The sequence below is a fragment of the Sorex araneus genome, chromosome X (assembly GCF_027595985.1).
Source record: "Sorex araneus isolate mSorAra2 chromosome X, mSorAra2.pri, whole genome shotgun sequence".
Classification (NCBI taxonomy): Eukaryota; Metazoa; Chordata; class Mammalia; order Eulipotyphla; family Soricidae; genus Sorex; species Sorex araneus.
The window spans coordinates 359,860,403-359,887,768 of NC_073313.1; the positions used below are offsets into that span (position 1 = coordinate 359,860,403).

Genomic DNA, 27,366 nt, shown 5'->3' on the forward strand with positions numbered 1-27,366 from the left:
CAGGGCAGAGACACAGCCAACAGGCGTCAGTGCAACAGCCCGCTCCTGCCCCTCGCGTACAGCCGCCTGTTTTCAAACTGGGTAGCAAAAGGAACGGGGGCCTGGCCCACCGCTGCTACTGGTCTCCTGAAGTGAAGGGGGGCCCAGAGAAATGAGGAGGTGATGGTCACCCCCCTTCCTGCGGCATGGCCCTGCACCGTGCACCGGGGAGCGGGTGGGGGCCAAGGAGAGACACTAGCAAAGTCCGAGAGAGATTTTCCCATCGGAGGTTCTGGAAAAAGGACTCATGATTTCGAAAATGTAGCTTGTGAATTCAGCGAGACTACCAAGAGAAAACAAAAACTTTACAAATGACAAATGAGTGTTGATTTAAAAAAAAAAAAGAGAAAGAAAAACATCTTAATGAACATGAGGCACATGAAACTGAACATCCTGGTGTGTGTAGGCCCAAGATACTGGAGAGGGGAGAAGACCCCACGTGTCTAACACACCCCTTGGTCCTCCATTACTTCACGTGCCTGTTCGGTAACTATCGCCCCATCTCAGACTCATACATTCAGCCCAGGAGACTGGGTTCTGGGTCACACCTGGCAGTGCTCAGGGGACCGTGTGGTATTGGGGATCAAATCTGGGCCTCCCGCGTGCAGTCATGTGGCTCCAGATCATGGAGCTATCTCTCTGGTCCTAGCTCCCCTCACTTCTTTTAAGAAATAGGAGTACCGGGAGCTGGAGAGATAACACAGCAGGTAGGGCATTTGCTTTGCACATGGCTGACCCGGGTTCGATTCCCAGCATCCCATATGGTCCCCTGAGCACCACCAGGAATGATTCCTGAGTGCAAAGCCAGGAGTGACCCCTGTGCATCACCAGGTGTGATGCAAAAAAAAAAAAAAAGAAAGAAATAGGAGTACCTCCCCTTTGGCTCCACCAGTTTTGCTTGGGGATCCAGCTTTCTCGGTCTGGACGGAGAAGCCTCAGGGCGGCACCCGGGGGTGCTTAGGAGATTGTGGGTTGTGGGTGCCAGGGTGGAGCATGTGCTCGGCCACTTGGTGCCAGCACCATGGCTTCCTTTCATCCACTATTTTAAGGGGGACCACACGCTGCTTGGAGGTGTTAAGTGCTTGGGGGTACACCCGAGTGTGGGCTAGGAAGGGCCCCCGGGGATTCTTCGGGAACCACGTGACCCCAGGGCTCCTGTCCTGCAGCCTCCTGAGCCTTCGTCTCCCGGGCCCTTGTTCAGACACTGATTTGTAACCACCTGTCCTTTTAGTCGTTTTTGCGACACCAGACATTCAGTACTTGGAGGCCACTTCAGGTGAGGCTAAGGGGACCGTGTGGTTGTGTGGGACTGAACCCAGGGCTCACGCATGCAGAGCATGTGCTAGGGTCTTTCAGGTAGCTCCCTTGCTCCTAATTTTAAACAAGAGCACTAAAAAAAAAATCTAAGATTGGAAAGAGCCACTCAATGGGGTGCCAGAAAATGCTCCGTCGGAAGGAGAGGTGCCCAGCCGTCTCTGTGCGTGTGTGATGCTCAGCTGGATTCAGCTCGGCAGCCGTGAGTTTAATCCTCAGCGGGCGTCCCCTGACAGTGCTCCGGGGCCCCTCATATATGGTGCTGGGGTGGCCGCAAACAAGGCCAGAAGCCTTGGCCCGGGCCTCCCTCTGGCCACCCGGTGGCTTCACAGGCCATGAGCTCCGGCAGGAGCTACACTCTGTGGGCGATGGTGCGCTCAGAGCGCGTGGAAACTCATTCTCAGAGCTGGCCTGGAAATCTGTGATTTCAAGGAGTGTCTGCAGCGGCCCCGAGAGTCAGAGAGTCTAACCCAGAGGGATGCAGTCTCTCGGCCGGTCCTGGTGTCTCCCTGGGCTCCCGGCCACCTGCTCTTCTACGCCACCAGCCCCGGGGAGTCCGGCTCAGGTCAGGGGGTGGCAGCTAACACGCCGCTCCCATCAGTACCGTCCATCGCCGGAACTGTCCTTCTAATGACAAGGAGCCTGGCAAGGCCGGGAGAGTGGGGGCAATAATCACTGCTGACCGAGGAGACCCTCTCTGGACAGAGCACAGTCCAGAAGCTTCTCTCCTCTCCTCGGATGGGCCAATTACACTGAGGGGTGGGCAAGGCCGGAGATGCTCCTGCAGTTTCCCCCAGGGCGTTAGGACAGGTACATGGCCCCAAGCTAGGGCTGCAAATGAGTAACAAGGTTCCCGCCATGCGGGCTGTTCACTTATACTCTCCTGCTATGATGGGGACCAAGACCAGGGCCGCATGACCTCCAGCTGGGGGAGGACAAACTCAGGTGAAAATGGCTCGCACACCTCCCTGGGGAACTGGAGAGACGCTGGTTTCCTCTCGCCCCGGCGCAGAGAGCCTTCTTTGGGGATGGAAGGAGTGGGGGGAACGGCCGTGGCAGGGGGCTGGGTGTGTGTGCACGGCCCCTCCAACCCCCCTCAGGACAGTCTGGCTCTGTGGAGCCGGCAGAGACAGAGCCTCCTGCTGGACAGCCGCAGACAGCCGTCTGAGGGCCGGGTCCACGAGGCCCTGTGAGCCAGGAGGAGGCCCAGAGTCCGGAAAAAGTTCTGGATGCCCTGGGTCCTATAGCACTGTGAGACTGAAACAGTGTGAAGTCGGAACAGGTGGATGGCGATGGCCTTGGCCCAAGTGAGCACTTGGGTAGGAGGCGGGGTGGGGGGGGGTGGGCGTTGATTTACTCAAAACTTTTTTTTTTTTTTGCTTTTTGGGTCACACCCGGCGATGCACAGGGGTTACTCTTGGCTCTGCACTCAGGAATTACTCCTGGCGGTGCTCAGGGGACCATACGGGATGCTGGGAATCGAACCCAGGTCGGCCGCGTGCAAGGCAAACACCCTGCCTGCTGTGCTATCACTCCAGCCCCATCTACTCAAAACTTTGTGGGTCAGCAGAGAGTTGGGAAGGGCCACGTCATATGGCCGCTGCGAATGGCCTCTGGGCGGCATCTCTCCACATGTGTCATCTGAAGGAGGGACTCAGCTTTATAAAAGGGGGACTCTGGGCTCTGCTCACACACTGGCCCAGGCGTGGTGACGATCCCCCCGGAAGGGTTTAGCCATCTTTCTGATGTCGCCCTACGGAGCTGGTGGCTTCTCTAGAGAAGCTGTCTGCAGAGCGCCTTCTGGCTGGCACCCCGAGTCCACATCCTCCCCCCTCCGTGGGCCTGGGGCCCCCCGCCTGCGGGGGCTGCGACCCCACTGACCGTGCACAGTGCTGCAGGCGGGCCACATAGGAAGCGATCAGCGCATGCTCATCGGCCAAGGGGCTGGCTGCGTCTTGGCTAGGCTGCAACCTAGGAACGAAGGACAGCACGTGCAACACACACACACACACACACACACACACACACACACACACACACACACACAGACAGTGAGAAATGGGCATGGGTTACAGCAGGCAACACTTCACAATGCTGCAAAAGAGAGTAAATCACGAGACGGAAAACAATGAAAATAAAAAATGACAATGCATGATGGCATAATGGAGTATGGCTCGACAGCACAGAAAAAGCATCTCACAATTCTTGGGACAAAAACTGTTGCTCAGGAGACGGCTCTGGAGGACGGTCAATCCAGCCACGGGGCAGCCCAGACTAGGAGGGGTCCCCAGGCGCCTCGTCCTGTCTGCCCAGGGCCAAGTTCGGTCATAAATGCCCTCTGGCAGGGAAACTGAGGCACACAGGGGTGGCCTAACAGGCCAGATGACTTCTGATGCGTTTTTGTTGTTTCTTTTGGGATCACACCCAGTGGTACTTGGGGTTTCCTCCCGGCTCTGCGCTCAGGGCTCACTCCTGAGGGAGCTGGGGATCGAGCCTGAGCCGGCCACGTGCAAGGCAAGAGTCCTTTTATAATACTATTTACTATTTATAATACTATTACTCTGGCCCCCTGGCCAGTCTTGACAGCTTCTGTTCACCCATAACATTTTGCCATTTAAATTTTTTAAAAAATTACTTAAAAAATTTTAGGAGACAATTGTCCTCAGCATCTCTGAAGTTCCCCCATAAATATGGACCTCCAAGCAAACTTGTTAGAGTCCTACCCAGCTGGGAGACAGTACTGGGCGGGCTCCAGGGAGGGTTTCCCTCACAGAGATACAGAAGGTCTTGAAAGCACTTGCATTTGAAAACAAAAACCTTTTTACTCCTAAAAATGCCAAAACTTGCACAAAATGGAGTGAGCACCAAACTTCAGTTAAAAAAATCAGAAGCTGGATGGCTTATTATTATTTTTTCTTTTACTCCTGGTGGTGCTCGGGGGACCATATGGGATGTTGGGAATTGAACCCAAGTCAGCCATGAGCAAGGCAAAGGCCCTACCCGCTATGTTATCGCTCCAGCCCCTGGTTGTTTTATTTGTCTTCTCTCCCTTCCCCCGATTTCTCAGGAGGGAAGGGTGGCACCGCGCGTCTGGGCAGCTTAGGACTTCGCCTGACAATGCCAGGCGGTGGAATACTTTCACAGAACCTCACCCCCAGCTCTCGGCCTACCAACTGATCCCAAATCCCTTGTCACTTCAAATTCAATTTGAACTCATTTGAGAATTTTCTTGAAACTTAAAAAAGAGAATTCATTTGCAGTTCACATCAAGCTCTTGGGACTGGAGAGAGTGCCAAGGGCTGGCACACGCGCCCGGTGGGCACAAGACCAGTTCTCGCTTCCCAGCAGGGTGTGGTCTCTGAGCACCACCTGGGGAGGCCCGAAAGGATGAATCAGCACAACCCCCACAACGGGACCCGGGCCCGGCTCTGCGTCGGGTGGGTGTTCCTTCCAGGGCTGTATCTGACGGGCCGCTGTTTTCTGGTCTGTCTTTGTTTTGGATTTGGGGCTATACCAGGAGTGCTTGGGGTTGGCAAAAGCTGCGCTGGCCCACCGAGCTATCTCGGGCCCCATATGTTTCTGTTTTAAAACCACTCTGGCTTTCCCCTGTTTTCCCTTGTGCCATTTACTTGCCGGGGGGTGGGGGTGGGGGGAAGTGGCACTGGGAGGCATAAAACCACACAGGTTCTTCGTAGGGAACCTTATTCTCTGGGTGGGTTGTTTCCTCTGCTATCAGTCTGCCTCTCTGTCCCCTGTGGCTGGATCTGCGTCAGGAGTGCAGGGGCGCCCCGGGCATTATGCACAGACTCAGTGTGTGCAGGGAGGCTCCGGGCACTGTACATGGACTCAGCGTGTGCCAGGAGGCCCTGGGCACCACACGCGAATTCAGCATGTGTGCGGGGAGGTCCCGGGCACTGTACACAGACTCAGCACGTATGGAGAGGTCCTGGGCATCATACACAGACTCAGTGTGTGTGCGGGGAGGCCCTGGGCACCGTACACAGACTCAGCACGTGTGGAGAGGCCCTGGGCATCACACACAGACTCAGTGTGTGTGCGGGGAGGCCCCAGGCACCGTACACAGACTCAGCACGTGTGGAGAGGCCCTGGGCATCACACACGGACTCCGCATGTGCGGGGAGGCCCTGGGCACCGTACACAGACTCAGCATGTGTGGAGAGGCCCTGGGCATCACACACAGACTTAGAGTGTGTGCGGGAAGGCCCCGGGCACCGTACACAGACTCAGCATGTGTGGAGAGGCCCTGGGCATCACACACGGACTCCGCGTGTGCGGGGAGGCCCGGGCACTGTGCAGGAGTTCAGGAGCACGCAGATCACGCGAGGCGGATGGCAGAGACCTGCCAGGACTGTGTGGCGAAGGCGTCCTTCTGGCCGGTGTCCTGGGGACAGAGCAGGGGAGACGGGCCGGGACAGAGAGCCCCTGAAGAGGTTCGGGAGGCTGCGGAATCCCCCTGGGGCCATGCCAGGTGGGCGCCTCACGGCTGCACTGCAGGGGCCCAGCCTGGCACTGTCGGTCAGACACTGGCATCGTTTTCCAGCCCTGGACAGCACCATGCAAGGGGAGCGGGAAGCTTCTCCAAGGCCAACGGCAGAAGCACACCTGCAGGCTGAGAAAAATCCCTCTGCCTGCAAAGAAACGACTACAGAGGGGGAGGCGGGGAAAGGACCGTTTCCTACGAGCCACAGGAAGAAGGAGCGGCTCACACCACAGGCACGCAGCCCTTCCTTCTTCTGGTGGGTCTCACACCCTTCGGGGCATGGGGCCCACTCCCATCACACCAGAGCTCAGGGCCCCTGCACTGCTGGGGGGCTGTGACCACCGAAGCCACCCAGCATCCCAGCACGGCTTTCTCCTTTTCGGAGGAGGGGAACACAACCAGCAGTGCTCACAGCTGACTCCTGGCTCTGTGCTCTGGGATCCCTCCTGATGGGCTCAGGCGACCCCATGGGGTGCTGGGGATTGAACCCAGGTCGGCCACGTGCAAGGCAAACGCCCAACCCGACCCGCTGTGCTGTCGCTCCAACCCTGCAGAGCATGTTTGTTTAATGATAGTTCTATTCAAGTGAGCGGAAGTGTCCTAAGTTTGATACAAAATGGCGTGAGCGGAGGGCTCAGGCAGGAAGATGCAGGCTGGGTTGGCACTGGTGACCGTGACGGGGCACGGGGGCACGTGGGGGGCCGGTGCAGAGCGTCCCAGGGCAGCAGCTGCTCAGTGGGCCCCTTCCCTTTGTGGCTGTCATTGTCAGGAGCCAATTCTGGGCGGGGGTGGGGGAGCCCCAGGGTGCGGTGCCTGCTGGGGGCCGTGCCGTGCTGAGGCGACGCACACACGCTGCAGTGCACTCAAGGTCACTGCTTGTGGCGCCCAGGAGTGTGACGACAGTGACATACGGATCACACAGGTGGCGGTGGGGCGGGGAGGGTGCTGGGGATCGGACCCTTAGCCTCACGCCTGTGAGGCAGGTGTCTACTCTGGGCTGGATTCCAGGCCCAGAGCCAACTTCCTAAGAGGGGATGCAACCAGGAGGCTTTCAAAATTAACAGCCTCCAAAGCACATGTTAGAAATGTGTAAAATACGGGGCTGGAGTGATAGCACAGCGGGTAGGGCGTTTGCCTTGCACGCGGCTGACCCGGGTTCGATCCCCGGCATCCCATATGGTCCTCTGAGCACTGTCAGGGGTGATTCCTGAGTGCAGAGCCAGGAATAACCCCTGTGCATTGCCAGGTGTGACCCAAAAAGCAAAAAAAAAAAAAAAAAGAAATGTGTAAAATAGGGCTAGGGAGGTGGATCAAAGAGCTGGGGCACATTTGGGGCTCAGGTTCGATCCCTGGCATCACAGGTCCCCCAAGAAATACAGGGTAGTTCATCTCTGTCTCTCTATCTCTTTCCACATAATTTCAATTTTTAGATTTGTGAGAAAGGGGGCTGGGTCCTGGTCCAGAGACGCAGCAACCAGCCCTGGACGGCACCACAGCACCGGAGATCCCTCCGGGCCCCACACCGAACTAATTTTGTCAGGGCACCCCAGATGGAGCAGGTGCAGCCTCCCCGCCTACTCCAGATGGAAGCCTGGTGACCAAGGGCTTCCACAAGCAAGGCCCAGGTATGCGGGTACCAGGACCAAATCTCCAGGCCGCATGGCAGCAGAAGTGCCGGGCCGCCCACTCCATGGCCTAGCTGTCACGCCCACAAGCTTCTGCCTGGCACCATCTTGGCACACCAACAGCCCTGGTCCAGAGACTCCCAGCTGAATCCCAAAACAGATCAGTGCCTACAGAGATGTCTCTGGAGCCCCGCTACCTACCACCTAGGATTCCCAGAAGCACACGGCCACAAAGCAGCCACGTGAACTCTGATAGTATTCAAAATGAGCAATGGAAAAGAAATTATCTAGTGTCTGCCCCCGGCAGGCAGGGTTGAATGGTGGTGGGAAAATTCGGGAAAAACATAATGCCCCAAAGCAGAGAGAGAGTATTGGGGAATTATCTGCCACAGAAGCAGGGTGAGGACTGGGATGAGTCGGGGAGGATACTGGGGACATTGGTGGTGGAGAACGTGTACTGTGGACACGTGTGGTGGTGGAGGATGGCTGTTTGATCATAGTATGGCTGAATCTCAAACATGAAAGCTTTGTAACTGTATTCTCATGGTGATTCAATAAAATAAAAAAAATAATAAAAGTGAAAATGCAAAAAAAAAAAAAGGGGGGGATGGGGAGATAGTACAGTGGGTAGGGCGCTTGCATTGCACATGGCTGACCTGGGTTTGATCCCTGGCATGCTCATCTAATCCCCTGGGTACTTCCAGGAGTGATCCCAAGCAAAAACATGGTATCAAATGGTGTGTTCTGGTGCATACATGACAGAGAGCAAGGGAGCAGATGACCTGAGAACTGGCCTGCCCTCGGCCAGGTGAGTCTGAGGCGGCTTAATGAGAAGCCGAATGACCAGAACTCAGGCTGCGGCTGTGTTCCTCCTGGCGTCCCCCAGACCCAACTCTGTACCCTGCTACCTTCTGGCCTATCTCTACCTCCTGTGTCTTCACCCACAGTGCCTAACAAAACCTGGGCTGGGGGTAACGCTCCAAACCCCGGGAAGCACAAGCCCCTTCTGGGGCCCCGGGAATCCAGAGCCATCTCCTGGCGCTGGGCCAGTGCACCCTGCACGGAGCCCCACACCTGGCGCCTCGGCGGGGGTGATGCACGCTCGGGCCTTCAGCCTCCGACGTCCTCAAGGCGGGAACAAATGCCCGGCCGCTCTGCTTCTGCCGGCCTCCATTTCTCAAGCTCCTCCCGGGAACGGGGGCTGGGCCAGACTCAGGGTTTCTGAATGTCCTTCCCTGCGTGGTGACTGCTGAGGGCTGACCTTAAACGCTGGACGGAAACGGGAGATAGTCGGAACCCGGGAGTGGGTGCGAGCTGGCCACCTGGCCAGGGCCGTCGGGTGGACGCTGAGGCCTGCCAGCACGGCCGACCCGCGTGCCAGAAGATTAGATGTTAATTTTCAATTACTCTGCTACTCAAGACAAGATTGGAGGGGGAGAAAAAATCCCTTCGTTGCCGTGGAGAGATCTTCATGAAGGATTCTCGGCGGCGAGCCACAGCCTGCCTCACTAACAGCCCCACTAACAGAGACCGCTCCGCGCCCACCCCCCCAACACACACACCGCCCCGGGAAGGAAGGGGCAGGCGAGGCCCAGAGCCCCCGGAGGGCTGGTCTCCGCCGGGTGGGCTTCCCCTCGCCTCCTCGCTCGTCTCCCCAACATCTCTGTCACACTGAAGGACACAGCAGATTGTGGCATTTACTGTCCTCTGTGTTCTGTGGCCGACAAGACAAATCCTTCTTCACCTTGGCACCTCGCCCAAGAGCCATTTTAACACCTCTCCGGTGACACTCACCTCCTCGGTAGCCCAGAAATCGTATTTACACTCTGGCAAGGCCTAGCCTTCAGGAAACACAAACACACACACATACACACACACACAAAAAAAAAAACCACGAAAAAAACAAAACCTGCTCTTCCCTCTTATGAAGAATGTGTAAAAGCTCTAGCCAATCGCCTCCCTTAAGCTCCCTGTAGTTGGTAACGAGCTGAATGTGGCGTTTCTAATATTTCCTCTCACCCCCGCAGGCAGGGGTGCTGTCCCAACATAGACCGAGCTGGAATGAAAGATGGATTTAGCTCTTTCAAGAAGTAAAGATGAAGAGGGGAGGGCCTAGAGCAACAACACAGCCAGTAGGGCGCTTGCCTTGCACACGGCCGACACGGGTTTGATTCCCATAGAGTCCCCTGAGCACCGCCAGGAGTAATTCCTGAGTGCAGAACCAGCAGTAACCCCTGTGCATCACCGGGCATGACCCAAAAAGCGGGGAAGAAAAAGAAAAAGAAGCAGGGAGGTCAGGGACTCCCAAAAACAGATTCCGCAAACAGATGGGTCATGCATTATACTTGCACATACACGTACTCTCACAAGTCACCCCTCCCCAAGAAGCAGGAGCTATGCGCTTCCTCCTTAGCACCCCGACCTTTCCAGGGCCAACAGATCCCTGTTTCTGGAGCGGGGAGGCTTGAGCCCCTCTAATTCAATCAGGCTATTCTACGTGGGACCCCTACGAGAAAATCCCTGAGCTGACTCCCGGACCCTGGGCAGTTGTGTCAGGGAAGAAGGAAGCTGGGGTGCAGTGGGGAGGGGGCTAGTGCAGGAAGAGGGGGAGCAGGGAGGCAGAGCACCCTCGGGAGTTGGGGTCCCCCTTGCTCTGGTGGTCCCCCAAGCCCTGGTCACATAGGATCCGGCTTTTCCCACTGTTTGCTTTGAAAGACAGAAAATCTGTTTTCCCTGAGCTTCTGTCACAGCCCAGGGTTGTAATGAAAACTGAGCCTGACACTGGTGTCCTGTGGGGTTCAGTGGGCCCAGCTACGTGGAGGGGTGGGGGGAGCAAAGCTCTCCAGCCACCCCAGGGCTCAAGGCTTAGTCCCGGATCTGCGCCTGGTGGGGCTTAGGGGACCATGTGGGGTAACGGGGATTGAACCTGGACTGCCTCGTGCAAGGCAAATGCCCTGCCCGCTGGATTATTGCTCTGACCCCTAGTTTGTGTCTTTTTAAGAATTTTTTTCCCCTGTTAAAACACAATACATAAGTTATCTCTTTGTATGTTCCAGCATACAAAGCAGCACCCTTAGCTACGAGCACAGTGCCCACGAGCCATCACTAGCCGGTCTCCATCCTGCTACCCTGGGTCTGTGCTTTTAAAGTAAAATGTAATACCTGAGGCTAAATGGGCAGAGACCAAAAGACCCTCCAAACGCATGAAGCAAAAGGTCTTCTACTGAAGGTGTTGGTTACTGCCTCAGTTACGAGAAATTCCCACAGCACTGGCAGGGATTGTGTTCACACATAACTGAGACCTGAGAACGCATTTAATAGAGGGAGATGGGGAGACAGAGAGAAGGAGGGAGCGGGGGAGGAGAGGGAGAGAGAGAGGGAAGAGAAAGAGAGAGGGAGGAAGAGAGAGAGATAGAGAGAGAGAAAGAGGGAGAGATAGGGGAGAGGGAGAGATAGAGGGGAGAGGGATAGAGAGGTAGAGAGAGAGAGGGGAAAGGGAGAGAAAGGGAAGAGAAAGAGGGAGGGAGAGAGAGAGGAAGAGAGAGATAGAGAGGGAGAGAGGGAAGAGAAAGAGGGAGGGAGAGAGAGGAAGAGAGATAGAGAGGGAGAGAGGGAAGAGAAAGAGAGGGAGGGAGAGAGAGGAAGAGAGAGAGAGGGAGAGAGAGGGGAGAGGGAGAGAGAGAGGTAGGGACAGATAGGGGAGAGGGAGGGAGAGAGAGAGGGAGGGAGAGAGAGGGAGAGAGGGGAGAGGGAGAGGGAGAGGGAGGGAGAGAGAGGGAGAGAGGGGAGAGGGAGAGAGAGAGCATGCGGGAGGCCTGGGTTTGATCCCAGGCTCCACATGATGCCCCAAGCTGGGAGTGACCCTTGATCATAGCGCTTGGAACAGCCCTGTCACCATCGTGTCGCCCCCAAAGGAGACAGGCAGACAGTGTGGCGCTTCAATCCCCTCGCCTGTTTATGACGCAGGCCCTGCCCGAGGGCTCCTGCCAGGAGATCTCGTCCTCCTAGCCGGGAGCTCTCCGTCCCCTGGGACTCCCTCCCCGGCAGCTCTGCGCCTCCGTCCCTCGCTTTCCTCAGGCTCCAGAGACACGCTGGAGGAAGGAGGAGCACGCTGGGACCCTGCGCTGTCTGTTACGGGGCCACGCGCTCCATCCTCCTCACACCCGGGACAGAAAGGAAGCGCCCCCCGAATTCTGAAGGGCCGCACCATCAGCAAAGGGGCTGGGTGCGCGTGCAGCTTCTTGTCACTCGGGCACCTGCTCTACCTGCAAGGAACAGAGCCCCGAGCTCCCAGCAGAGGAGCCGAGCACTGTGCACTGAGCCCCTGGCACTGGGCTCGCCTCTAGGATGGCGGCAGTTTTACCCAACTGGCTGAAACGCTCTTAGGGGCTAGAGGGAGCCCAACAAGCCGGAGCCCGTGTGCTGCACATGTGCAGGGTCTTGGTCGGATGGTCCAGGATGACCCCCGCCACCAGCGACTGTGGGAGCAGCCCTGGAGCACTGCTGAGTAGAGCCCAACAGCCCTGCCCCGGGAAAATATAAATCAAATCAAGACGGATGCAGCTCGATGGCAGAGGCTGCGCGGGAGCCTCCGGGTCCCCTCCCCCCCCCAGCACTGCAGAAAAGAAATGCCAAGTCAATAAGTCTGATGGATTGGTCAATCCGTCCAATGGCCCAGGCGATGCCGGAGAGCCTGAGGCGGCTTTCAAAAATGGCAGGCATGGTTCCGCCACTGGCCATGCCACGGCCCACTGCCTGGGCAGCCTGGCCTCACCACCGCAGCATCAGATTTGAGGCCGATCTTTCCCGGGGTGACTGTCCCCTCTACTCAAAGCACCTTCCAGGCCTCTTGCGGTCCCTTGCTTCTGCACGTGGAAGGAGTGACCGGTCGCTGAGGAGCCCAGCTGTCCGCAGTGACCGGCCAGTGTACAGCGTGAGAACTCGGGGACACTGGAGATCCACTGGCACCGGCGCCAGCCCAGCCGGAAGTCACACGCTGACCTCCTTCCTGTGTCCACCCAGCGATGCTAGTGGCGCGGTGGAACCGGGGGAGCTGATAGCCGGGGTGGGACTCAGGGTCTGAGTGCTACACCCCACAAAGCAGCAAGGACGAGGCCCGAAAGTGCAGCGAGATTATCTGGTCGGTGGGGAAGAATGACCGGATGGAGGATGAAGGTGTGTAGTGACGTGTGAGGGACTCACTTTCAGGTCTCATATTAGTACGACTGCTTGGCTTTCTTCAGCTTTCTCTTCCTCCCATCACTCTGCCTTTCCCCCCACTCTTCACCCACTAATTTCCTTCCTAATAAAAACAGAACCCTACTTCCACACATCAACAGCTCAAGAGAGATAGCGTTTGCTGGCATTTCCCTCTGGGGAAGATATTCTTGGTGCCCTGATTTTTACAGATTACAAAAATGAAGACAAGAATCTTGTTTAGTACCGCGGGTAAGGCACTTGCCTTGCACACGGCTGACCTGGGTTCGATTCCCGGCACCCTGAGCCTGCCAGCACGTGATCCTTGAATGCAGTGTCAGGAATAAGCCCTGAACACCACTGGATATGTCCCCAAAACAAAACAAAAAGAGTCTGGTGCTGCATCAGGCTAAATAGGATTCGCATGCTGGCAGCCTCGTGGAGAAGCCAGTGTGGCAGAAATCCATGCTCCGGAGTCTGAGTGGCTGCTGGTCTGTCCCTTTGCTGGAAGCTCTGAGGAGGTCAGGGTGTCTCCCTGTGGAGGGTGCTGTGACCTCATTCATTCTGGTTATTGGTTCTCAGTCTTCCATGCTGGGCAGACCCCTGGGTACTCCTCAGGCCCCATCAAGGCTGATTTCCCGTGCCTGCTTGGTGGAGGAGGATGACTGGGAATGCCTGTTCCCTTCCCTAGGCAGTTTTGCAGGCCTGCAGGAGTCACAAGGGCAATGGGGTCCAAGAATGGACATTTTTATCTTTATTTTGCTTTGGAGCTACCCCAGGTGGTGCCCAGAGACTATTCCTGGCTTTGTGCTCGAGAACCACTTCCAGAGGTGTGTGTGTATGCGCGTGTGTGTGTGTGTGGGGGGGGTGGGGGGGTGGAGGTTCCAGGGATCAAACAGGGGTTGGCCAAGTGCAAGCTAGTGCTTTATCCCCTGCATCCTCTCTGCTCTCCCAGAAACGTGCATTTTAAACCGGTGGCTGAGGTACTTCTCAGCAGTGAAATTAGGGAAGCTTTGCTCAAGGAGTTTCAGTGAATGAGAATGAGCAGCTGATCGAAAGTACTGTGGATTAAGTCAGACCACGGTGGGCAGATGGCAGGACTGCGCTGGGTTAGCCCGAAACCCCAGCGTAGATGCGCGCAGCGGCTTCGGGGGAAGCCGGGAGCTGGCTGGCATGCCTTTGCTGGTTTTCTTTTTTTTTTTTTCCTCTTTGAGTGATGACTGCTCAAAAGAATTCTTTAATGGTTGTGCCCTTGAGGGAGTTTCTGCATTGCTCTGGTCACGGATCAGCTTAAATCAAATAGAAAGTGCGCCATTTATATAGCTATTTTAAGTCCTGCCTTGGAGAACTGTGGAGAAGAGCACGTTACCGAAAGAGGATAAAAGAGCTCCCAGGCCTAGTTCCCTGAAGGACCCTAAGAGCAGCTCCTTGTAGGACTAAGAGAGGGACCTGGGCTTCGCTACCTAGATGTTTACGAATCATACGGGGTGACTCAGGAGAATGTTTACAAGAGATGAACTGAATTTACATACACAGTCTTACCAGGAACCGGAAACGATCTTTAGTACTCAAGAGAACGCAAATGCAATTCTGTTACCTCAAGGTCACCCACACATTGCTGAATATTGAAAATGAACAGCTGGCGTGTCTCGCGCGGTCTTCAGTGCCAAGCCCCCAGCCCCGTCACAGGTGGAGAGCTTCCTCGCAGGGACCCCTCAAAAGCAGATGCTTCAGAGGCCCCATTTATGAGCAAGCAGGAAGAAAAGGGAAAGGCAAGAGTAGAACCCGGTATCACGGGAAGGTCAGGTTGGATAGCTGGCGCAGGCGCCCCCCCTCCTCTGTGCCCGTGGACGCCTGGCCCGGGGTGCGAAGCACAAATCACACGTACCTTTTGGTGGGGGTGGGCGCCCCGGAGGACAGGTGGCTCCCCACGGTCTCGTTCATGTTGGTCAGAGGGCGCGGAGGACTGAAAGACAAAGATGTTGACATTAGATGAATCATTAGCAACTGGGCACGGGGACGGGGTGGGGGCTGGGGGCCGTGACAGCGCACGGAGCACCCAAGACCCCACCTTGGTTTCTTGGGTCTACGCCACTGGGGGTACAGAAGCGGCTGAGACTTGGCACCTCAAGGAAATTTGGGGTGTGGGTTGTGGGGTGTTTGTTTTTGGGTGTTGGGGGTGGAGGGAAGTGAGGGCTTCTCCCATGCAAGGTGCATCCCATTCCACAGAGCACCCCACACCTCCAGCTGTAGTCAGACCAACCCGGAGCCTCTCCGACAAAGCCCTCGGGTGGCTGAGCTGTGCGGGCTGCCGTGAGTACTGCTGTTGTCTCCGGAGACAAGAATTTGAATCCTGCCACTTAGCTGAGCTGCATTTCAGGGTTGGGCAGCACTCCCCAGTACTGGGGGCCCGTGTGACAAAGGCCTTGGTCAGGGTACAAAGGCACGTGCTTTGACAAGATGTGGTCAGCATTACTTCCATCCGTCTATCCATCTGTCCTCACATCTGGCTTGCCTGCCTTCTAGTGGAACAACACCCACGCTAATAACCTACACCGAACTTAATTTCCAAGATACGCATTTCGGATGACCCGCCCTTAGTGGTGATCCTTCTGGCCCCGTGGCTTACGTCTCTTGCTGTAAGAATCTTGAAAGAATGACTCCAAATCGATGAGAAGGAGGAACATATCCTTTGGCCTTTTGGTTCATCCTCAGCCCTTCATACTCCCTCCCCACCAGGTTCAGAACAATGGGACAAAGGGTCTCTCTGTCTTGTGTCTTGAGCCACATGACCCCTGTTAAATATTCCTCCTGGGAAATGGCTCACTTCCTCTCTTAGTTGAAAGATGTACTTTGCAGAGATCCTTGTCCATCGTAATCAGAAAAAGCAAAGCTGAATTCAACTCTCAGTATTCAGCAGCTTGGGAGCTGTGTCCTAGTTTTGCCCTATTTTCAGAGCTGAGAGATGTCAAGTATTGCAGCAGAGGTTATTCGCAACAGAGCCTGGGGACAGGCGAGAGGAACCCCCACCAACCCCGCCTACGATCTTCATTCTTTTGAGGGTTTTGTGAGAAGTCCTTTCAAGCAAAAGGCCCAAGAGGAAAATGTTCAGGTAGAGCTAAGGAACGTAGAGGGAAGGCTAAGAGGGAAGCATCTACTAATGTATCATGGACCAGCTAGTCCATCTCTCTCTCTCTCTCTCTCTCTCTCTCTCTCTCTCTCTCTCTCCATCTGCCTATCAAGACACCCCTTATTTTATTTATTTTTAATTTAATTAATTTTGTTAGTTTTGGGGTCACATCCAGAGTTGCTCAGGGCTTGCTGCTGGCTCTGTGCTCAGGGATCACTCCTGGCGGGCTTGGGGGACTATTTAGTGTGCCAGGGATAGAACTGGGGTTGGCTGTGTGCAAGGCAAGAGTCTTACCCATAGTATTATAGCTCCAGGATCTATATCACCTATTTTAAAAGTCAATTTCATTTTTAATTTAGCGAAAAGAATTAAAGATGGAAAGTAATTTGCTCAGAACAGATTTAGGCCTTGAGCTTTTTAGGGTTTTTATTTTTTTTAATTAATTTATTTTTTTGCTTTTTGGGTCATACCCAGCGATGCACAGGGGCTACTCCTGGCTCATGCACTCAGGAATTACTCCAGGCGGTGCTCAGGGGACCATATAGGATGCTGGGAATCGAACCTGGGCCGGCCGCGTGCAAAGCAAACACCCTCCCCGCTGTGCTATCGCTCCAGCCCCTTATTTTAAATTTTTTTGCTACACCCAGTAGTGCTCAGGGCTGACTTGTGGTTCTGTATTCAGGGATCACTCCTAGTGGTGCTCGGGGGACCATATGGGGTGCTGGGGATCGAATTTGATCAACTGCGTGTGCCCTACCTGCTGTACTATCGCTCTAGCCCAAGCCTTGAATGTTAAGCTGCAGCATCCTGTTTATTATTTTTATTGTTGATGATTACAATGACGATTAGTTTGGATCTGGGGTCAGGCCCAGTGGTGCTCAGGGGCTACACCTTGCTCTGTGCTTATGGGTCATTTTGGCAGTGCTGGGGGGTCAGGAGCCTCATGCAAAGCCTGCCTTTGGTCAGCTGACCCATCTCTCATGTCCAGCCTCGTGCTACCTGACACACAGTCCTTCCTTTCTGTGATAAGACCCCGGCTGTGACATTATAAAATCAATAAACTTCAAAACAAAACAAAAATCAATACGTTTTTCCAGATGAGAATTAAATTCTGCATTTTAAAAAGCTGACTGTCTTACTCTCTTCCTGACAAATATGTAATTTTGCTTCCAAAATGTTCAAGCCTGTAGATGCTAGCGGTTATGGCAAACTATAATTAGACAATTGTTGTAGTTTTAATAATGAAAGCAGAATGAGAAATTTGTTGAATTTTAGCTTAAATGTATGTGTTTGCGCCTTTGAGTCTTTAAAAATCAATTGTCTAACTGGAACAATGAGACAGTTCCCACAAAAGAATCAAATCCCACACTATAGCTTTTCATCCTGGGCGACACAAGAAATATTCTGGTCCTTCTTTCATATATTATTATCAGCAACTATTTCCAAAATAAGATAAGAACATGTTCATACAGCTTTCAAAGCCCATGCAATTGCCTAATATATTTCAATACTGAAGACCTCTGCCTTCAATTTCCTTTTTACATGCTCACAAGAAAAACAATAGAAAAAAAATGGTTTCAATTCCTTATACATGGATTCCTGTGATAAAATTGCATGATTTGTAGCCTTTTGTTTGGTCTGATGCCACAAAAGTCTCAATCACCGCGAATCAGGCTCCCTGATTATCACGAAGCAACATCTCTCTAATCGCCCAGACCAGACATCAAGGAGTAAACCGTAAGCTATAAACTAATCACAACTGTCCCTCAATTCCACACCCTCCTTGAACTTTTAACATGTTTTCCTAGGGAAATGGGTCTCATCATTAACCAAGATGAAAGAGGCATTTGAGAACATCAAAGGCCTCTTCAGTGGGGGATCTGCCACCAAACCCACAACTCACTGCACCAACCCGCCGTGTCGGGCCGGCGCTGGGGGATGGAACGCACTGGAGAGGAATCTGGCTGCAAAACCTCTTCACAGTTCTTGGAAGACACAGATGAAAAGACTGCATCAAGGTCTGAAGGAGATTCTATGTTAGAAACTCGGACAGCAGCAGCAGTGATACACGCCATCAGATTGCTGTGTTCATCTTTTTTGGGTTTTGGTTTTGGGGCCATACCGGTCATGCTCAGGGGTTACTTCTAGCTCTGCATTCAGGAATCACTCCTGGTGGTGCTTGGGGAACCTATATATACGGGATGCCAGGGATCGAGCCCAGGTGAGCTGCCTGCAAGGCAAGCGCCGTATCTGCTGTAGTCTCTGACCCCTGTTCGTATTTTTAACATTTAAAACCTGAACTGTGGGGGCTGGAGCAATAGCACAGCAGGTAGGGCGTTTGCCTTGCATGTGGCTGAGCCGGGTTCGATTCCCAGCATCCCATATGGTCCCCTGAGCACCGCCAGGAGTAATTCCTGAGTGCAGAGCCAGGAGTAGCCTCTGTGCATCGACAGGTGTGACCCAAAAAGAAAAAAAAAACCTGAACTAAGAAATTGCATTGAAAAACTGGACATGAAACTGGATGATCTAGATCTGCCTGTGATGAAGGCCTGAGTCTCTTAGCCACACGTGTTACTGGGCATGGCGAATGGGAGGTTCCTTCTTTAATAAGACACGCCAATTTCTTTTCGTTTTCTTTTTTTTTTTTAAATTTTATTGAATCACCGTGAGATAGAGATACAAAGCTTTCATGTTTGAGATTCAGCCATATAATGATTGAACACCCATCCCTTCACCAGTGCACACTTTCTATCCTCAGTGTCGCCAGTATTCCGCCCCCCCCCCCATCCCAGTCTTCACCCCGCCTCTGTGGCAAACAATTTCCCCAATATTCCCTCTCTACTTTTGGGTATTATGTTTTGCTTGGATTTACCCACCACCATTCAAGCCTACCTACCAGGGGCAGGTGTTAGTTTATTTTCCATTGCTCATCACCAACGAGATGGTCAGACTTCCTCGTCAAAACCCTGAATGAGTGGTTTGAGGCTCTCCCTGTTCCTGGAGTGAGCAGATATCATTGGGCTACACTAGCACGCAACAGGGACAAATGGAGATGTTACTGGCGTCCGCTCGAGCAAATTAAAGATCAATGGGATGACAAGTGATACAAGTGATACATTTTGAATATCATGAGAGCATTTTGAATATCAAGTGGCCGCGTGCTTCTGGAATTCTAGACTGTAAATGGCTGGGTCCCAGAGACATCCCTGTAGGACACTAATCCATTTTGGTAGTCTCTGGACCAAGGCTGTTGGTGCGCTAAGATGGTGCCCGGAGGCAGATTGTGGGTGTCTTTTATTTTTCAAAAGTGAGGAGACAGAAGCAGATGAAAGGTAGGGGATACTTCACCAATCAAAAGACTTTGGAGGGGCTGGAATGATAGCATAGTGGGTAGGGCATTTGCCTTGCACGCGGCTGACCCGGGTTCAAGTCCCAGCATCCCATATGGTCCCCTGAGCATCGCCAGGAGTAATTCCTGAGTGCAGAGCCAGGAACAACCCCTGTGCATCGCCAGGTGTGACCCAAAAAGAAAAAAAAAAGACTTTGGAGAGAATTTGTTCAGTCTCCATCAAAGGGGGAAAAGGCACTCTCACTGGGTACCCACCCCAAGAAAGACAAGCAAGACTATCTCAAGGGTCTCCCATGGGTGCGTGTGTGTTTTCATGGAGACAAATATGCTCACAAGTCATCACAACGCAAAGTGATGTAAGCAGGACTATGCGTCCAGAAAGCAATTCGGAGTCACGGATAAAGAGTAATGCATTCTGTGGCCGGGTCTGGAAGGAGACGGGTGAAGAGGACTTCGCAACTGCCAGACTGAGATGGGACAGTAGCAGCTGAGACCGAGAAAAAGGACTCGAGAGGTGAGACGTGGGGACAGACTCGACCTGCAGGAGCAAGAACAACTGAGACTGTTCTCTTGGGGTTCTCTGAGGCTGTCCCTGGGCGGGGAGGGAGGCTAGTGCCCCAGTCCCAGGAGGATTTGGCACTGGGCCGTGGAGGCGAGTGTGAAGAGAAGGGAAGGACTAGCAGGTCACGTGCTTCTGAAACTGCTGGGTGTTTTGGGAGTGGGGTGGGGCAGATTTTTTTTTTTAATTGAATCACTGTGAGATAGTTACAAGATTTCATGTTTGGGTTACAATCACACAATGATCAAACACCCATCCCTCCACCAGTGCACATTTCCCACCACCAATATCCTGGGTATACCCCCCTTTTCCCACCCTCCCCCTGCCTCCATGGCAGACAATATTCTCCATACTCTCTCTACTTTTGGGCATTATAGCTTGCAACACAGACACCGAGAGGTCATCACATTTGGTCCATTGTCTACTTTCAGCACACACATCTCCCATCTCGACTGATTCCTCCAGCTATCATTTCCTTTCTTCTTCTTCTTCTTTTTTTTTTTGCTTTTGGGTCACACCCAGCATTGCACAGGAGTTACTCCTGGCTCACGCACTCAGGAATTACTCCTGGCAGTGCCGGGGGGGGGGGGCATATGGGATACTGGGAATCGAACCTGGGTCAGTTGTGTGCAAGGCAAATGCCCTACCGCTGTGCTATCACTCCAGCCCCTCCAGCCATCATTTTCTGAGCCATCCCTTCTCTATTCTATCTGCCTTCTCCCCCTGCTCATGAAGCAGGCTTCCAGTTGGGGCAATCCTCCTGGCCCTTGTATCTACTATCCTTGGGCATCAGCCTCATGTGATGTTCTTCTATACGCCACAAATGAGTGCAGTCCTTCTATGTCTGTCCCTCTTTTTCTGACTCATTTCAGTTAGCATGATACTCTCCATGTCTATCCATTTATAAGCAAATTTCATGACTTCATCTCTCCTAACAGCTGCATAGTATCCCATTGTGTAGATATACTAAAGTTTCTTTAACCAGTCATCTGTTCTAGGGCACTTGGGTTGTTTCCAGATTTTGGCTATTGTGAACAGTGCTGCAATGAACATATAGGTACAGATGTCATTTAGACTGTGCTTTTTTGCAGTCTCGGGATATATTCCCAGAAGTGGTATTGCGGGGTCATATGGGAACTCAATTTCTAGTTTTTGAAGGACTGTGCGTATTGTTTTCCAGAAAGGCTGGACCAGTTGGCATTCCCACCAACAGTGAAAGAGCGTCCCTTTTTCCAGGTGGGGAAGATTTAGGACCACCTGGCAGTGTGCTCGGGGAACCATAGAGGGATGCTGGGCACTCAACCAGGGACTGGACTGTGCCAGGGATTGTGAAGGGGAGGGGGAAGCCTTGTCCCCTTTCATACAACTGCCAAGGGCTGAACAGGGGCTCCTGCATGCAAAGCAAGTGCTTCAGCCCTCTGAACTCTCCCTGCCCCCACCCCTTTTTGTTTCTCTTCTTGAAACTGTGTGTTTGTTTTGGGGACACACCCAGCAGGACTCAGGGTTCCTCCTGACTGCACTCAGGGATCACTCCTGCTAGGGCTCAGGGAACCGTGTCAGGGCAGCCGCGTGCAAGGCAAGCTCCCATCCTGCAGTCTCCTCCGGCCTCAGTTCTGAAACGACTAGGTTTTCAGGTACTATTATTTTTTTGGGTTTTTTTTTCTTCTTTTTGGGTCACACCGGTGATGCTCAGGGGCCACTCCTGGCTCTGCACTCAGGAATTATCCCTGGCGATGCTCAGGGGACCATATGGGATGCTGGGAATCCAACCCCGGGTCAGCCGCGTGCAAGGCAAACGCCCTACCCTACCCGCTTGCTATTGCTCCAGCCCCTTCAGGTACTATTAGTGACACGTAGGAAATACTGGGAAAGCAGCTGGAAACAGGAAAATGAAGGCTGAGTTCGAAAAGATGAGCAGGATAAACAGAAGCTGTTTACTGGTGGCTGTGAAGTGGCGACTTTTAGGTGCAGGAGAGAGAACTCCGGTAAATGCCCGTGAACAGCGGCGGCGGTTGGTGCTTTCCAGCCTTTCACAGCTGGACGTGGGCACACAGCGTCCCGTGGGCCGGCACTTGAAAACCACCAGCTTAGACTAAGGAACGGAGCCCCTGATTACCGGTTAGACACAACCAGCAGCTTTAAAAAAACAACCACCAAAACACAGTGTCTTTGAAAAAGCACTCCTTTTCTGAAGTAAAAATTTAACTTGTGGGTACAAATCATTTTATGTTCGTTCCCAGACTCCTCCATTCCGGTGGGCGCTTTGGAATGTGGACGAACTTGAAATGAAAATTACTAAAGAATCTCTTCAGGCTTCGAGAGCAAAGAATAGATGATGAATAACTCATCAAGCCCATAAATTCTGCCAGGACTCATTCTACGGAACTGTGGATTTCTCTTTTTTTTTTTGAGTTGTCAAATTTTGTTGCATCTCTGCAAAGTGGTGCATGCCATACTAGCTGCAAGGGACGCCTGCCCCCCCCTCAAAAAAGGATGAAAACCTATATCTTGTGGTGAAGAAAAATCAGAAGAGACAATATTATGCTGTTATAGTACTGTAGCTAGGTTCCGGTGGTCTTTGGCTGCCGGGAGCTCTGCTCGGGGTGGGGAGGGAAGCTGGACCCCATCCCCTCCAAGGAGCCCTGGGGAAGACAGCCAGGCGTGTGGGCAAGAGACTCTCTGCATCACTCTCTTCTGAGAGCTTGCTTTTAAGTCTCTCTGGATGTTGGCCGTTGATGGGATTACATCATCCCACCGGAAGACCACCGGAACCTAGATGCAGCCATGCTGGACGCCCCTCTCCACACATTCGGACAAGCCTTATGCATGAAGGTATCGGCAGAGGAACCCAGGTGTGTGTAATCCCATCAACAGCCAACATCCAGAGAGACTTAAAAGCAAGCTCTCAGAAGCTCCCTCTGGGAGAAACTGGCAATTCTCTGAGAGTTTCCTGTCCACATGGGACAGCCTTGCAAGCTTCCCATGGAGTATTCATATGCAAAATCCAGTAACAAGCTGGATCTCATTCCCCTGACCCTGAAGAGCCCCCAGTGCAACATTGTTAGGAGGGCCGAGTCGAGATAGACTTCTAAGATCTCAGGGAAAGGACGAAATGAGATGTTACTGAGCCCGCCTGAGAAATCGGTGATTAACGGGATATCGTGATCGTGATAGTACTGTAATCAGAAGTTACAATATTTAGTAAGTGCTGGATCCAGGCTAGACTGAGTGCTGTTGCCTTTTTGAGAACACAATGAGATCTGCCCCAGCCCCCACGACAAAATGATATTTCCAGGGTATAAGAAAGTGACATGGAAATACTTAATCACCCAAAAGGGGAGAAAGCATAGGGTTATATGGGTAGAGAGGATTTTGTAAACTCAAAGGTAATAAAAGAAATTATGTAGGGGGAAGGAGCGACAGGACAGGGGTGAGGAGCTAGCTTTGCACATGGCTGACTCAATTTTTTTTTTTTTTTTTTTTTGCTTTTTGGGTCACACCCGGTGATGCACAGGGGTTACTCCTGGCTCTGCACTCAAGAACTACCCATGGCGGTGCTCAGGGGACTCTATGGGATGCTGGGAATCGAACCTGGGTCGGCCGCATGCAAGGCAAACACTCTCCCCGCTGTGCTATGGCTCCAGCCCCAGGCAGACTCAACTTTGACCTCGGGTACCCTAGATGGCCCCCTGAGCCCCAACAGGAGTGATCCCTGAACGCAGAGCCAGGAGTGATCCCTGAGTACCGCTGGGGCTGGTCCCAAACAAACAAGAAACAAAAAGAACAGCGGCCATAGGGCCAGTACAAACAGGTAGAGCCCTGCATGCGCTGCCAGAGTCTGATCTTTGGCACCCCATCGGGACCGCCAAGGCACAGCCCGGGGTAAGCCCTGAGCACCAAATGCAAATAAACAAAACCCCTAAATAAGAAGAATAAAAGCAATCAGGGAGGAAGAGACCGATTTAGAGCACTGGGGACAGCTGGTGGCAGAGGGGCTGTCCTGTCAGCTCGGTCGCCAAGAGCGCCTGATCCTGCTGCTCGCTGCCACGACAGGTGCCACCTCCAGCGGCGCCCCAGCCAAGGGTGCGAGTGCTCGGTAGAACCAACCCTCCTGAATTATTTGAAAGTACCACAGAGCTACAAGTGCAAATCGGAGTATTTCAGCAAATCTGACCTAGCAAGAAGGGCTGCACAGTGTTCACGACAGAATCATTATGGCTTCAATTGGAGAAACAGGCACACTGAAAATACGTCCTTTTTTTTTTTCTTTTTGGGTCACACCCGTATTAATGATAAAAAGCTAAACTGTATTAATGATAAAAAGCTAAAGAGATGTGCGAAAGCTAAAAATCATTTTATGCTCAGGGGTTACTCCTGGCTCCGCATTCAGGAATGACTCCTGGTGGTGTCTGGGGGACGATATGGGATGCCAGAGATCGAACCCTGGCTGGCTGTGTGCAAGGCTAGCGTCTTACCCTCTGTACTACCGCTCTGGTCCCTGAAAGTACATCTTTAAGGAGAGAAAACACAAATGACTCAAAACATAAAAATGGTTTTGCTTCTGTTTTGGGGCCACACCCGGCGGTGCTCTGGGCTGATTCCTGGCTCTGCACTCAGGAGTCACTCCTGGAGGTGCATGGGGGACCCTAGGGGATGCTGGGGATCAAACTTGGGTCAGATGTGTGCAAGGCAAGTGCTCTAGCCACTGTATTATCTTTCTAGCCCCCAAAGTAGTGGATTAATTATCTATTTATTTTTACTTCACACCTGGAAGTTCTCAGGGCTCACCCTGGATCTGCACTCAGGAATCACTCCTGGGGGTGCTCAGGGAACCAGACGGGATGTGGGGGTTGAACCCGGGTTGACTGTGAACAAGACAGGTGCCCTACCCGCTGGACTATCGCTCTGGCCCCTCAGACATAAAACTGTATTAATGATAAAAAGCTAAAGAGATGTGCGAAAGCTACAGATCATTTTTTATTATAAAATGGTAACATTTAAGAATGATTTAAAAAAATGATTAAGGGGCTAGAGAGAGAGAGAGAGAGAGTACAGCGGGTAGGGCACCTGGTTTTGATCTCTGACATCCCAGAGGGTCCCCTGAGCAGTGCTAAGAAGAATTCCTGAGTTTATGTATTTATGTATTTATTTATTTATTTATTTTTGCTTTTTTGGTCACACCCAGCAATGCACAGGGGTTACTCCTGGCTCATGCACTCAGGAATTACTCCTGGCAGTGCTCAGGGGACCATATGGGGTGCTGGGATTCGAACCTGGGTCGGCCGCGTCCAAGGCAAATGCCCTACCCACTGTGCTATCGCTCCAGCCCCAGAATTCCTGAGTTTAGAGCCAGGAGAAATCCCCTGAGCATCACTGGGTGTGGCCCCCCAAAACAGAAAACCCAAACAACAACAACAAAAGATGAAAAGACTAAAGAAGATGACATGGCATGGTCTTTAATTTATTAAAAAAAAAAACAACAAAAAACCCCAAAACCGCAAGTGTATCTACGAACCATAGAAGACGGCACAACACGCCAAGCCGAGGCTTCGCACCCTTGAGGCCTGGATTCCATCCTCAGCACCGCCTGGTCCCCCGAGCACCACCAGGGGGGACCCCAGCTCTGAGCCAGGACTGGCCCCACGCAGCAGTGGGTATGGTCCCCCGCCACCCCCAATAAACCAAAGCAGAAGTCCAAAGAGAAGCCACATTTCCAGAAAGCACGTCCAGGGCGCCTCACAGCACACCACAGAGGCCAGGGGTCCTGCTACTTCACCGAGGGAGGGCCGGAGGGAGGGGGCCCATGGGCTGCAGCCCCACCCTGGCAGAGGCCCCGGTGGGCGGGGGCAAGGAAGCCCCTGGGTCTATTCTTTTTTTTTTTTCCTTTTCGGGTCACACCCGGCGATGCACAGGGGTTACTCCTGGCTCTGCACTCAGGAATTACCCCGGCGGTGCTCAGGGGACCATATGGGATTCTGGGCATCGAACCCAGGTTGGCCTCGTGCAAGGCAAACACCCTACCCGCTGTGCTATTGCTCCAGCCTCCCACGCCCCCCCAGGTCTATTCTTAATCCCAGCTACACAGCATCTCCGCTGCCTTTGATTAACACACTTTTACGAAACCCACTTAAGACTGTTTAGTCTCCACATTAAAACCCACACGGGGATGTAAGACCCTGGTTCTTGTAAACCCGCTTCCCCAGGAATGTCAAACCGCCAGCCCCGGAGTAGGGTGTGGGCTGGTGTGGTGGGGGGCGCCAGGCTCTCCCCGCCTCGCAATGGCCAAGCTCTGGGCTCACAGCGCCTGCCTCAGCTCAGGCCACTTCCAGGAGCCCCAGGAAAACTTGTGAAGTCAGTGTGGTTTATTAGGATGACTTTCAGATCACACCTGCCTTCCTCTACGACCCCCCCGCCCCCCGCCCCCATCCGGCAGCAGGAAGCCCAGGCTCTGTATCTGCACTTTTCCTTTTGTTCCTGTACTTGAAGGTTCACTGTTCGCTGACTGACACTGGCTTAGACTGCAGTGGGGTGTCGGGGTTCCCCCCCCATCGCCGCCTGCTGCTGTGTCTGAGGCGCATCACCCCCTTCCGGCTCCCTCTGGGATCCACTGCACTTTTCGCAGTGGATGAAAGCCCAGAAGTTAGTTTTGCTGCTTCAGGCCAGTTGTTTCGCTTTCATTATTCACATTCCACATGAGAGAGAGAGAAGCCCTCTGAACACTGCCTCACTTCCGGCCACACTTCCCCGGGTGGTCTCACCTCCCATTTCGGGCGCTTTGTCCCAGACAACACAGGGCGTCTCTTTGAACGGCAGGGCTCTGGCTCTGGAAAACCAGACCTGACTTTCCAAGATCTTGCGGGGTCCTCATCTCAGCCCTCCCAAGAACAGACATTTAGGGAGTCACGTATCTGTGAGATCAGCCTGACTGTGGAGGGCCAAGGAGAGGTTCATGGCTGCGCTCAGACCCCACACTAATGACTTGTTTTGGCTTTCTGAGATGACTTAGAGTTAGGGGAAACATTATCCAGACAGGACTCACTAAATAAGGGTGTTAAAGTACACTAATGCTGCTTACATCCCCCCTCCCCACAAACACACACACACACACACACACACACACACACACACACACAGATGCACACATTCAAAACTGTTGGGACTACAGGTTGGAGCACAGTGGGTAGAGTATTTACCTTGCATGGGGGTCAACCCGGGTTCAATCCCTAACATCTCGTATGGACCCCTGAGCCTGCCAGGAGTGATCCCTGAGCACAGAGCCAGGAGTAAGCCCTGAGTGACACGGCGTGTGCCCCCCAAATAAACAAAATGTTGGGACTGCAAAGAGGGCACAAGGAGTAAGGCATTTTGCCTAGTATGTGGCCAGTCCTAATTTGATGGCCAGCACGGCCGAGTGCCCTCCAACCCCCACCCTGAGAACTGCACGAGTAAAGGGGTGAGAGCAAGCCAGCTCTGAGTGTGAGGGTGGGGGAGATCCTCCCCAGTTGGTCCCTCAAAGGGACGCTCTTCCCACCTGCCCTGGTTTCTAGGGGTACTCCCGAGTGCTCATCAACTCTGGAGTTGTCTTCACGAAGGTTACAGTCCTGCAACTCGGTCACCTCTACAGACGTCTCTGACGTGGCCACAAGGGGATAT

General features: G+C 53.2%; 1 protein-coding gene across 5 annotated transcripts in view; it reads right to left on the reverse strand.

The window, feature by feature from the left end:
- The window catches only part of DTNB (dystrobrevin beta), a 242,437-nt gene that overhangs the window by 41,185 nt on the left and 173,886 nt on the right, over positions 1 to 27,366 (reverse strand). For all 5 annotated transcript variants that reach the window (XM_055121023.1, XM_055121021.1, XM_055121020.1 and 2 more), the window contains one exon: positions 14,564 to 14,641. In XM_055121023.1, the coding sequence (XP_054976998.1) occupies positions 14,564 to 14,641 (78 nt within the window). The remainder of the gene's footprint in view (positions 1 to 14,563; positions 14,642 to 27,366) is intronic.